Raw genomic sequence first — 13991 nt, forward strand, 5'->3', positions numbered from 1 at the left:
CACATATTACAAAAAATACATAGTTTATGATTACATAAATCTGGGTTCTAGATGGTACTAAAATTTGCTTTTTTCATAAAAGATAAAACTTGCAAAAAAATATAAAAATAGTAATAAACTGTAAAATAGTTTTTTTGTTACTCTTAGATTCCATTCTAAAGAAAATTTTTAATTTCAAATTTGTTTTCAGATTCAATTTTGATAAAAAATTTTTTTGGGTTTCTACATCTAGACAATGCAACATATAATTGCCCATGAAAAAATAATGGTTTTCTAAGGTATACCCTTAAGGAATCAAAACTTTAACATTGAGATTTATTGATAGTCATAGAAAAAGCTAAGGTAAATAGAAATGGTTTTCCGTACAATATAAATGGTAGCGAAAAATAATGATTTGTTTGTAGTAATATTTTAGGAATAAAGACTTTATTTCCTTTTTTTTCACCTGTGATTATTTCAGTTTCAATGTTGTATTAAAATAGTTTTGTAATTCGTAATCTTGTACTATTGCGAAGTCCTTTAGATATGTTTAAGTTTTGTATTAACAAAACAATAGCGTTGGTTTTCGAAATTTAATTTATGCGGAGAAAGACCTTTTTTAATACTATTTCAATATTCTGTAGGAAAATTAATATAAAGATTATCGTCTGATTCATCTAATTCTTTGTGAGTTGCTTTATTAATACTATAGTACGTTACTAATGTTCCTACCATATTATTGAAAATTTTTTTGTTTAAGAAATAAGCGTATTCATTGTAAGATGTTAATGTTGCTTTACTTATTTAAGAATTATCATCAGTATTCAAAATTTTAGAACATACATCATTTGTTTTCCATGTCTAAGGAATTATAAAAGTGTAAATTTTGCCTTCTTTTATATCCAGTGGCAGTAAAAAAATTTTTCATCAATTGAACGTAAATCATTTTTTAAATGAAAAATAATAAATACAGGCCAAAAATTAGAAAATTTTATAATCTCTTGAACAATAGTAATTTTGCTTCCGTTTTTTACTACTGGGAGAGTTTGACGAAATTCTCTACCTTAAGGTATTATAATTTTTCAAAAGGTTTATTACTACTAGATGTTCTATCAACGATTTCTCACGCTTTTTTCGGTATCATAGAAGCTTCGTTCCAAATAATTACTTCTACATTACGTAATTTTTGTTTATCTGGCTTAAACTGGAAGAATGCACTTTCTACAGTGCTTAAGTCTAAAAGAAGTCTAAAAGTTTTGTAAGTGGTCATTCCCTTTGAAAGTAGAATAGAAGCAATACCTGTCCAAGCAATTAAAAAAATTTTTTTTTTAATTGATATTAAATAATAAATTAATGTTTTGTATAAAAAAAATTTTCCAGTGCACCAGGACCATCAATAAAAATTTTTTTTTCAAATTTTATTATTTCCTGAAAAATTCGACGTTGATCATGGCTGAGTTGCAAAAAAATTTTATGGAATTTATGTTTACAAGATATTTTTTTATTATTGTCAGTATTGATATTTTTTTCTTTATTGTTTCTGTTAGTTCTGGTAAACTGAAATCTTTACAAGACATATTTTCAGAATTAAAAATTTTGTTTAAATGGAAATGAGCTTTATTTTGATTATGTTTACAATCTTCGATAAACAATTTTTTGTGTTTGTTCCTATTAATATTACCAAAAAAATTTTTAAGACATAACAAACATTGCGAAAAATGTTTGTAGTTGGAAAGGCAGCATAACGTTACATGCTTTTTTAAAAATTATATCGTTTTAAAAACCGTGTTCTACTGATCCCATAGAAATAGCTGTTATTGGTCAGAGAACATAAAAAGTTATTGTTAAAAATTCATGTAATTAATTATGATCAATATACATTAATTACATGTATAAATGTTAAGTAACAATTCATATAATTCAGATTTTTTTTATCTTTTGTAAATCTAATTTGCAATTACGGGGGTTAGTGCACAAAGTGCGCAGATCGCACTATAGTTATAAGAGCTTAGAAGTATCTATTGACACATGCAGGATAGACAGCTTATTTAAAAAAAAAGCCACTAGAAGAAATACTAAAGCTCATCAACAAAAACTCAAGGGTTCATCTCTGTGTCTATATAAACTTTACCACTTCTATTTAAAATTAGCAGCTTGTTCTTTATATTTTCTTAAAAGCAGACCAGTAATCATTACTTAGCGTAGAAAATTTATTCTCGAGTATTTATAAAAAATGCCATAGTTTTCCGGATTCTGTTAGATGTACTTCAACATATTATTTTCATACTAACATCTAATTTTATCATTTTTTTAGACTTTGAAAAATATAAGTATAAACCTTATATGGAAATAATTACATTTATAACACAATTAAAGGGGGGGTTGGCGTGCGGAAAGCGCAGGGGGTAGAGTCCATCTAGTATATATATATATATATATATATATATATATATATATATATATATATATATATATATATATATATATCTAGTATATATATATACTAGGGGGGCTCACTTACCCCTGCGTGCACTGCGCGCAAACCCCCCAACTTTCGAATATTGTGCATCAATACAAAGCAGTATCAATATAAAGTACAATTAGTAGTTTCGTAGATGCTAGATATGTAAGTCCAATGGAAGCAGCTTGGAGACTTTAAGAGTATCCAATTTGTAGTAAAAGTCATACAGTTGTAAGTCTAGCTGTTTATCTTAAAAATAAACAAAAAGTCATATCTAAAGGAAATAATATAAAAAATGTAATAAAAAATTATTAAACGCCCCTTACAGCTTGGTTCGAATTAAATAAAGTAGATGATTTTGCAAAATCGCTAAAATATGTTAACATTCCAGAACATTACATTTTTGACAATAAACTTAAAATTTGGAAAAAAAGGAAAGTGACACTAAAAAATATTGCATCAAATCAAATTTTGGTATAGGAAGGTACATCATGTGAGTCTTTTAGTTTACCGACACCAACCATTAGCAACTATATATATATTTGCAATATTGAGGAAATATCTTTCAGTAAAAAAATTTTTGATATAATGTACACAAATTTAAATAAAAATCAAAGAAAAAATTTTAAAACTTTTTGTGAACAAGATGAAAAAGTATATATATAGATGGTCCTAATGGATCCAGAAAAACCTACTTATATAAGACACTCATTTATTACTTTATTTCTAAAGGTAAAAATATTTTGTTAATGGCTTGGACAGGAATTGCATCTGTCTAACTACGAAAAGGTATGATCAGTCATAGAACTTCTCGTTTACCTCTAGACTTAGATAATATTAAAAGTGCATTTTTAGAATTTAAAACTGAAAAAAAAAAATTAAGGAAAGTTGATTTAATAATATGGGACAAGGCTTCTATGATTCCAAAAAAAGCTCTAGAAACCGTTGATAGAACGTTGAGAGACTTGTGTAATACAAAACTTTTCTTTGGTGATGAATTAATAGTATTAGGAAAAGATTTTTGACACATCCTTCTTCCAGTTATAAAAACGGTATTAAAACTATAGTAATAGAAGAAACTATTAAATCATCATTTTTATGGAACTTCTTTAAAATTTTAAGATAACAAAATAACATCCGTTCTAGTAATAACGAATTTTCAAAATCATTGTGAAGAATTGGAGAAGGGGACATAAAAACATTTAACATTTATAAATTCTGTATAACAGATGATGTCTGTACCAAAATATTTGGTAATTACAGCAACTGTTTTGACAATAACGTGATACTAACTTTACATAATGAATATACTTTTTTTTTAAACAATGAGATTTTAAGTAAATTAAATGGGGAAACTTAAACTTATTACAGCATCGATACTGCAACATGTAAAGGTGTTGATAAATCAGATGATAATATTTATATAAATTTTTCCGTAGAAATGTTGAACAACATTCGTGAAGGCTTGCCACCTTATGAACTTAAATTTAAAATAGGTACAATAGTAATGTTATCTCGAAATTTGAGTATATCAGACGGATTATGTAACGGTACAAGATTGCGACTTACTAAATTACTAAAGTATAACGTATAGGGCAAAATAGTAACAGAAGAAGTAATTAGTAATAAAGTTTTTATTCCAAAAATTACAATAAATACTGGAAATACTTCATCATTACCTTTTATTTTATATAGAAAACAATTCTCAATAATTGTAGCATTTGCTATGACTATAAATAAGTCTCAAGGTCAAAGTTTTGATGATGTGGGATTATACTTAAAAAAACCTCTATTTTCTCATAATCAATTATACGTGGCTTTATCAAGATGCAAAAATAAAAATGGAATTTTTGTTCAAGTCGATAGAGAAAACAGTTTAGAGATTGAAAATATAGTTTGGAAAGAAATTTTCGAATATAACCATGTATCTAATATTCATAACATGATTTAAGTATTATTTTTTATGTATAGGTAAAATGTATTAGTTTATAATACATATTATGAATGTATATTGTGTTCATCTTTTGTACCAATTTCAGCATTAATTTAAAACAAAATAAAAATGAACGTAAGTCTTCGTGGTTTCATAAGGCTATATAAGATGACTCATAAAGTGATACGAAACTTTCATTGTTTATATTAATGATACTCTAAATTTAACTTAACTTTATGTACGTAAAAAGAAGAATTGTGTCATAAAGGACTATATAAGTGATGATAATATAATAATTATGCGCACCAATATATGTGTATATATTATTTGGCTTTAAAATATTGTTAACTTCATTTAAATTGCTTATTAAACGTACTTAGTTGTATAAATAATGATGTTTTGCGCAACAACCCCCTATAAATCAATTTATGACTTTTAATTTCTTCTTGACGATGAAATTAATCATGGCAATAAGACAGTTTTGTCCAAAGATAGGTAAAGACGGTATGATCACGGTCAGGTTCCAAAAAAGTGGTGTGGGAAGGCAGTGGGGGGTCATGAAAAAATTCACGGGGGTCAGTGGGAGGGCCATACGGGGTAGGTGGGGGAAAGTGGGATGTTTTGAGAAAAAATACTATACAATATTTCCATGTGATTTGGTAGAAATGTGGTAATAGACTTTAACACATTGACAGGGCTGGCAAAATGCAACGTTACAAAATGCTAATAAATAAAGTCAGCCCACCAAAAACTTTATGCTTACAAAGAAACCAAGGGATCCAGTAAATTGAAATACAATTGATTGTATTCAAGTTTAGATGATTATAGTATTGTGCAGTAATCTGTAACTATTTGATTAGATATTAAAACATACATTGTTATTATCCCATGAAGCCATATTGGTTGAACCCTTGGCTTGAATAAAGACTTATACCATACTTCTATACTATTCATATATTGTGTGGGGGGTCGGTGGGGCGGCGGTTGGGGGCCATGACAAAAAGTGTGGGGGGTCAGTGGGGGGGCTGTGGGGGGTCGGTGGGGGGCTGTAGGGGGTTTTGAGAAAAACTACAATATGTCAAAATAAGCAAGAAAATAACCGATTTTTACCTTATTTTGTGGGGGTTGGTGGGGGGGCAGTGGGGGGAAAATGGGGGGCGGTGGGGGGTTTGTGTGGAATGCCCCACTGAGTTAACTATATATTATAGGAAGATATATGTGTGTATAGAACAAAGCATAGATATTTAATATTATTTTGATATTTCATAAGCAAAGAAGAGAGCGATCATACGCGTGAATACGTGAGTATACGTGTGTGTGCATGCTTGCATATTTCAAGTTAATGTGTAGTGCCAGGCCACCAGTTAACGTCTGTTTACTGTGATATTCACACTTTATCGTTGAATTGTTTACAGGTAACGTACCATCGTAAAGTGTCCGTGTAAGAGGACTTCGATTATAGAATCAAGAATTGTTAATCTCGTTTTGCAAACTTTAATGTTATACTTTAATTGAAATATAGTCTTGTTTAATAAAAGTGTCGTATTAGTGTTTTATTTTTTTAATAAGTGTTATCTCACGCTTCAAATCTGCAAATTTCTTCTTTGTCTCGTCCTTCTCTTTTTCTGTTACATATTCGGCTTATAAAATAAATTAAAAAGTCTATATTTTATGAAAAACTGAAATCAACTTTATTATTTGACCTGTATTTTATATATTGTTGTAAGGTTAATACTGCTAATTAGTAAGGTTCTACTAAAAATTTCTTTCTCTGCAACTGTTGGTTTTGCCAAAAGATAGCCTTTTTCTAAAATTTGTATACGTCGTTGTTTTTTGCATGTAATGAAATTTTTTTTATGTGTCATTAACTGAACTATTTGTTGATAAGTAGAAAAATTAAATTGAAAACAGTTCATAAGTAAGAATCGTGGTTTAGTATACGCAACTGTAAATTAAAGTTAAATATACTTACAAGGTATGTTATGAAAGGAATGATCACGAGTCCAAGACCACTTATGTAAGCGGAGAATCCAATAGCAATGCCCCTTAGTCGTGTGGGATATAACTCTCCAGCAAAAGGATATATTATGAGAAATGAAGCCGATATAGCTGATTTGGATAGGAGAAAAAGTACAAGAGTAGACAAAACAGAATCTGAAACAAGTAGCAAGTGAAAAGTTGTTTATAACTTACTATACAAAGATTTATTTACTTGTTTATAGTGAAATAAGTTTTACATAGTCATAAATATTTTATAGTTTATGATTTTAAATAAATGGTGTGCATGCACTCTTATGTCATTTTCTCCAAACTTTCTTTAAGTAATGACTGCCTTTTCTCACATCTATCTGTGTATACCAACAAATTTTTACTGTGAGTTTAAGAGTCATATCCACCCATTGAAGACAGTTATTAACCGTTTTTTATATGGTATTGTAGATATAGAGCTTAAGACAATGTGAAATAGAGATAACCACCATAAGGTAAACAGCCTCAGGTCAGCTATGTATTTTTCAATATATTTCGGAATTTGCCTCATATAGCTTATTTCTAACGAAACTTAATTTGTATACAAAAAAAAATGTTTATATTCTGGTACATTATATATTTCTAGTGATATGTAGCACAAGCACTTAAATACACTGTTTTAGTGTAAATATGCATGAAATGTGACTGATGGACGTGAAACATAAAAAAATTGAAAATACGTTTTTTTAATGATATGCATTAGTACTAATTTTTTGGCTCATAATACTTATGTCTAGTAATAACACATAATTTTGTGGGCCTCAATTAGAAGCCTAAATGAAGCTTAGTGAAAAAAGATGTATAAAGGACGGGAAATTTTAGTCACTCAGCAGGTCAAGGGACCAAGTGATTTTATTTAAAATAGCAATTGAATATTACAAATTTGTTTTTAAAAAGAAAAAATAACAAATTTGAAGAAAATGAAATTTTTTTAAAATCCTTGTAACAAAAACAAACTCATGAAAATTAAGTTATAGAAGACAAGAGGTGCAAACATAATTAGAAAAAACTTATAGTACACATGTACGTGAGCGATGGTCGATGATTTGTGGCTCTGAGATGGTAGGCACTGGTTGGCCCTAGTCAATGGCACCGCGAGTAGTTATTGCAACACAGTAGCTCATCACAACAAATTCCTAACTCCTGCACTACGGTCTTTGTGTCACGGTACGCTTACGAGGAGGAGGTACCCTTTTTCTACACCTGGGGAAAAGAGACTTTTTATGCAGGCCCACTATATCACCGTCCACTCACTTGAAAAGAGTACGGTTCCCCTTACATTTTCTTACTTACACGCTGCTATAATTACCTAAGCTCTTTTATACATGTGTTTGAAGATATTAATCAAGGATACTACAAGGGTATTTAACTTTTTGACTTCCATGTATACGGTTAAATAACAACCATAAAATAACAAATTAATAACTTCTTATACTTATTTAAAAAGCTGCTTTCAGAAATGCACAGACTACAAATTATGGGCACATACTACAATGGATAAAAAAAGCTTAGAACTCAATTTTATATCAATTACACCTTATATCAAAGACTTAGTAAGCATTTTGTTGAACATCTGCCACTACCTGAGAATTGGTTTATAAATTTTTTTTACAGGATTCTAATAAGACATTAGTTTGGTTAAGTTTCGTTACCTCTCCAAGAATAATAGTTTTGTGACTTGTCATTTTGATTTTTTTGTACTGAAACAAAAATCTCTTAAGTTTTATTAAGTTTTTTAAAAACGAAATGGATGAACTTAATAAATGCGATTAGTTTGGTTCTTTTCGATTTTTGATAACGGAAACAAAACTAAATATATTTTAACTTTGTTATTTGGATGGAAGACATGATATCCGCAAAGTGTAACCGTATGTACTGCCACCCTCGTGACTACCTGCTCAAACGACTTGATGTATATAAACAAAGCCTAGCCGTATTACAGAGATGGAAGCAAAATCAGTAAAGTGTGATTATTTATTGTGTTTGTACGTAAGAGAAATTAAGTTGATATAACTATAAAAAGAGTTGTATGTTTGATTAAGAAAAAATATAAATTTTTCTCAATTGTATCTTATAATCAAGGTAAAAATAAAACTTCTTTCTTTTTTAAATGTTGTATGATTTTAGTACCACGCCAAATACGATATAAATTACAATAATAATGTAAAAAAGGTACGTATACACATGTAAAAAGTCATTTCCTGACATTCCTTACATTATTAAGGTAATACTCATTCTATTCCGCTCGGACTTGAAAGCGTACAACCTTTAACAAAGGAAGAAAATTATAATTTTATGGTAATAACAAGATACGATCAAGCAAAATTATACTTTTTTTAATGAAGATACGATTTCGTTTATTGTAGTATTAATTTAATTACTCTTATATACACATACAATAATTAGTTTTGTTTAAATGATTTTGCTCCTTCTTATGCAATACGACATTCCTTTGTTTACACACAATGAGTAATTTCCACAGATAGCCACGAGAGTGGCAGCATAGGCGATTACACATAGTGGATAGTAAAAGTGTATACTTTTTTTTAGAAAACACACATTATTTAAATGATTTCGTTTCGTTTCGTTAACTGCTAAAGATTAATGATCGTGTTTCTTATCGTTTTCTTTTTCTATAGTGTGATGAAAATGCCTTGATTTACTGTACATTTGTTGGAAACAAAACAAAATCATAAGTAAGTTATAATCAGTTCCACTTCCTTTAACTTTAGATTTTAAAAATATTATCGAACTCCAATAAATTTTGTTAATTTTAATGGGAACATAACCTATTATAAATATATACTCTTTTTTTCAGAATGGAAACATTAACACACACAACTTTGTTGTAGTTCCTTTTCTGCAAAATAGTAATTATTATGATTCTAGTTGTCACATTTTTTGTACCAAAACAAAAACCACTCTTTGTTAAGTGTTCTTTGAACTAAAATGGAGACATTTTTGGACTTTTCTGGATGACGATGTTCTGAACATGAATAATTTAATATCTATATGGTTCTTTATTATTAGGGAAAAAAAATTTGAAAGTATATAATTTGTTGTTAAAGAAAAACATTACATTTGAATCAAGTAATTGAATTATATGTAATTGATTTATTTCTACAGGAAAATGCGGCTACTCGTTCTTTCTAACAGAACATAACTACTTTATTTACTTCAAATTTTCTAGAACTTACGAAACATTTATGTTATTTTTATGTGTTTTTCATATGCAGTATCAGGATCGCAATATTAGATAGGTTTTAAAGACAGAGAAAGCTTCGACTTAGATATCTGTGTATAGAAGAAAATGCATAAGAAATATGTCATTTTTGTCATCTATTTTATTAAACAAAGGTTTTGAAAGGCAGGTCAGTTTCCAGTGCTGTATAGTTAAAGTTTGCGTGTGAAATACGTTAATTTATTCTACCGATATCGTAATATTGGCTACGTATAGTAGGCATTTAGTCTTACTAAATTTACAGTACACAAAAAAGACAGACAACTGCTTACTGGCTAGTTCTAAAATATAATAATTGAGTATTTACTTAACAAGATGGGGTTGATTAGCTGACAGTAGTGTGCTTCGATAAAAAAAACTACTAATAATTCCAAAGTTTTAAATATTAGTTGTATGAATTGTATGTTTTTTCGAATAATAATTGTTATAGAAGTAATATTTTTTACTTTAACTATTATTCTCGCACTAGGTTTTAATTATTGTTATCAGAAGTCATATTTTCATAATAACATTAGGTACTTTGACAGTTTTTTAAAATTTAAAAAACTCTTTATATGAGTTTTTTACAAAAATAATAGACATCAAGGCACACAAATGAGGAATTTTTAGATGATTTAGATATTTTACTTTAAGCTTACCTATTTGTATTGTACCTTACTTTAATGAGAGTTGATAATTTTAAGAAAAATTATACCTTGATTATAAAAAAATCGCACATAAATAGCAATTGCATTTTTATGGTATTGTGTACTCATTACCTTAAGAAATTTCAAAATATTTCATATTTTAAGTAAAAAGCAAGAAACGTCAAAAGTAACAGTTATTGCAAGCTTTTCATAGGTAATGACAGTATTGAGTCACACAATCAGAGAGATTTAAGTTAATATCTGTACATTACCTACCATGTATAACTATTATTATAACTTATTACATGTACTGCTGTGGGTACACTTTCTGAATAAAATCAAGATTAAAATCTTTGAAGACATGCAAAAACAAGTTTCAATGATTCTGTTTTAATATTACCATAATATACAGGCATTAATTTACATATACATATACATTTACCCAAACACACGTCTGACACGATTGATTTGTACTCTAGTTCCGTTATACATGCAATAACTTTGTGTTGCAGTATACATATGAAAAAATATTAAAGCATTATATTATTTAAATTAGTACATATCTACACATCTTGTCTACGACTACCAGCAAACACATTTTGAAAAGTGTTTTATGTCAACTTTTGTAAAAATCAAATAAGTTATTTTAGTTTTCAGGTAGGGTCTTATCTAAAAAAGCACCTAGGATCCCACTTAAGACTTAGAGAAGATTGAATTATCCTTACAAAAATGACAAAATAGTTTCATAGCTGCGTTTTTAAATACCATCAAAGCGAAGTTACTAAAGTGGTAGCCTTGAATTCTATGAAATGGATCTACGCAATTTTTGTTTTGAGGGTGGACCCTTTCAAAGAATGTCAGGTGACTTTTGGGCCTACAACTGTCATCTTAGATCTTATGTGAGGTCTCATCTAATATTCGTAGACACGACAAACCAAACGCAGTACTACCTATAAGGTTGAAACATAGTTCTATTCAAAATTATACATGACTCTGCTTGGATTCATTCATGTAAAATGCAAATCAGCTCAATGCAAGTGTCATAAAAACAATATTTTGGGTCAATGACTCTAATAGCCTTACGGTTTTGACCAATAACGCAACAACCTAAAAACCCAAACACGTCATTTCTGAACTATTTTTTAACCACTTGGATTGATACTCTTATTATTTACTTTGAAAAACATTGAATGATTTCATATATATTTGCACAACCAAATTATAATCATGTGATACAGTTTATAAAATTTAGAAATTTGGAAAAAATGTTTGAAAATATTCATACAAACTGTCATATTGAGACTTGGCTTGACGAAACTTTTTTTGTCTTTTTCCTTCTCTACTCTTTCTCTCTTTCGTTTAAATTTTACATCAACCTTAACACCCTACACACACATATATGCCAAGTATCAAAGCTGACGCTTCACAACGCATGTGTCAGGAGAGATGAAAGAATACAATGACGCAATCATTAGTCTCACGTGCTCTCTCTCTCTCTCTCTCTCTCTACTGTAACTTTTGTTTAATACTGTCGATAATAACATTATCAAAAAATCTTTGTACTTCAAAAATTGCCATTCGGGTCTAATGCCCTTGGCATGAATAAATTAGCTTTCAAATCAAATCAAATCTCTACTTCCATTTTTTCATATTAGTAGTTGTATCTTAACATTATCCAGAGAAATTTAATGATCGAATCAGCTAATGCAATGGCCGGGATGTTATTACCAAAACAATCACTGGAGGTTCAAAAACTGCATTCTGTATCCGTTTCTTTATTTTTCTTGATAATTTTGTAATCTTAAGGGCCCTCATGCCAACAATTTCAAGAATTGTGTTGCAACTTACTTTTAATCATGTTGGTATCACAATGAAGCGAATGTAGATATCAAGATTGCTGCCATGTGTCATATAATGTTTCTTTGTAAATAAGATCTTGTGTAACCAAAAATAATTAACATCATATGTAGAGAAAGTCTGATAAAATTGGAGAAAAGTTTTCTTGTTACATGACATGATGCAGACTAATTATAATAATTTATCTGTGTCTCAATGTCTCTGGCCATTGAAGCAATAATAACAACACAAAAATTTAGTTTGTGTAAGCCCTTCGATTCTTTTGCGAGCGATCCATTTGTTAGTCAGGCTAGCTGGGATATATACACCAGCAGCAGTAGCCAGACAAAGCACATGACCTGGAGAATTAGGTAACTGCGTATACACAACTTGAAGAATCCAGTCAATTCGGTTATTTATTCTCCAAAGATTAGAATTTAATCAAGACCTCTGGATCTTGCCTAAGCTCACGTGTGCATTCCTTATTTACATACACATAAACGTAAGCAACCCTTCTTTTACAATTAAATTTTATTGAGAACCTCCTATTCTATTTTGACATTAAGCATATTTTTTTGTATCAGTGAATTTGTTAGGCTGGCAGAGGATAAAAGAAATCAAATATATAATTTAAAAACTAATAGCCAGACTGTCTGTTCTGAGTGTGATTACTGGTGGCCAAACAGACTAAAATAAAAAACAAAATATATAAACGATTCTTGACTCAGCTGCTTACTACGGAAGTTAATGCTGGTAATCCAATACTTAGCTTCAATATCAAACACAAAATAAATAATGAAAAAATTATGACGTATGAGTGCACACTGCCAAAAAGCTAGCTAACTCTTCATTTGAGCATCAACCCTGTTCCTTTCTTAGTGCTCCTTTTCTAAGATTTTCAACAAAGTTTCCAAGCAATCAGGCACAGCTTATGCCTTCTTTTCGTCTTGTTAATACACCACTTTTAATATAACAAAACTATTAATGTTATATTTTATCTGAAAGTTTATTAATGTGGGCAAATAATACCGAACTCGTGTTTTCTTATTTCTGCTGTAACGGTACCCCACCGTTAGGCCACATTAGTAGGCTAGGGCAGGTAGGGAAGCAGGGGAAGGGGGAAAGAGCATTAAAGGGCTGAAGTGGAAAATTGGGAACACGTCGGATCAAGGCCAGGTCTGACGACCTTGATCTTCACACGCAGCCAGTAGGGACGCCTACTGGCCTTTGCGAGCTCACGCCAACTGCGCCCAGCTCGGCCTATCCAAGGCATCTACGAGGAGCGATCTCCCCGTCCCCCATAAGTACCTTACAACAGGCAGTCTGTTGTAAAGGGCAGCGGCCCTCGATTGGCCTGCATAGGTCTGCCTTGTTCGCGTTTTCGTGCCGCGAGCACGTCGAGCGTGCTTGCTCAACGTGCGAGAACTACACTGACACCTGTGAACACGAAGTGTAATCTTTTTCAATTAATTAAATATATCTCTTTATTTTAAACTTGATTGCAAGTGATTCCTTTTGTGTGTGCCTGATTCCCGTGTGTCATATTAAAGTCATTGCGAAAGGCGACGACGTACAAGGTCGCTGCGATACTCGTCACCTGCGGTGTCTCGGAGAGTGAGACCCGCGTATAAAGTTTATCGGAGATGTCATTGGGGGTACCCAGGCAACACAGGCCTGGTCGAGGTTGTCAAGTCCGCCTTGCTTCTCCACGTCGGCAGCACCCCGTAACATTGGTGCCCGACATAAAAAAAAAAAACCCACGGTTAGGTATCGCGCGACGTCATCTACAAGGTAGACGACAACTACTATTGCTATATTTATAGCAAGAGTAGAATAGGTGCTGTAGCAGTAGCTACAGCAAAACAAAAACACAAAAGATCGCTTATA

General features: G+C 30.6%; 1 protein-coding gene across 1 annotated transcript in view; it reads right to left on the reverse strand.

Annotated features, from left to right (window-relative positions):
- CarT (Carcinine transporter) overlaps nt 1-13991 on the reverse strand; it is a 1715434-nt gene that overhangs the window by 246691 nt on the left and 1454752 nt on the right. Inside the window, exon 9 of the mRNA XM_089592391.1 lies at nt 6346-6527. Coding sequence (XP_089448517.1) covers nt 6346-6527 — 182 coding nt within the window. The remainder of the gene's footprint in view (nt 1-6345; nt 6528-13991) is intronic.

The sequence above is a fragment of the Copidosoma floridanum genome, unplaced genomic scaffold (genome assembly GCF_036245765.1).
Source record: "Copidosoma floridanum isolate Cflo_tuat_1 unplaced genomic scaffold, Cflo_Japanese_pri ptg000016l, whole genome shotgun sequence".
NCBI classification, from domain to species: Eukaryota; Metazoa; Arthropoda; class Insecta; order Hymenoptera; family Encyrtidae; genus Copidosoma; species Copidosoma floridanum.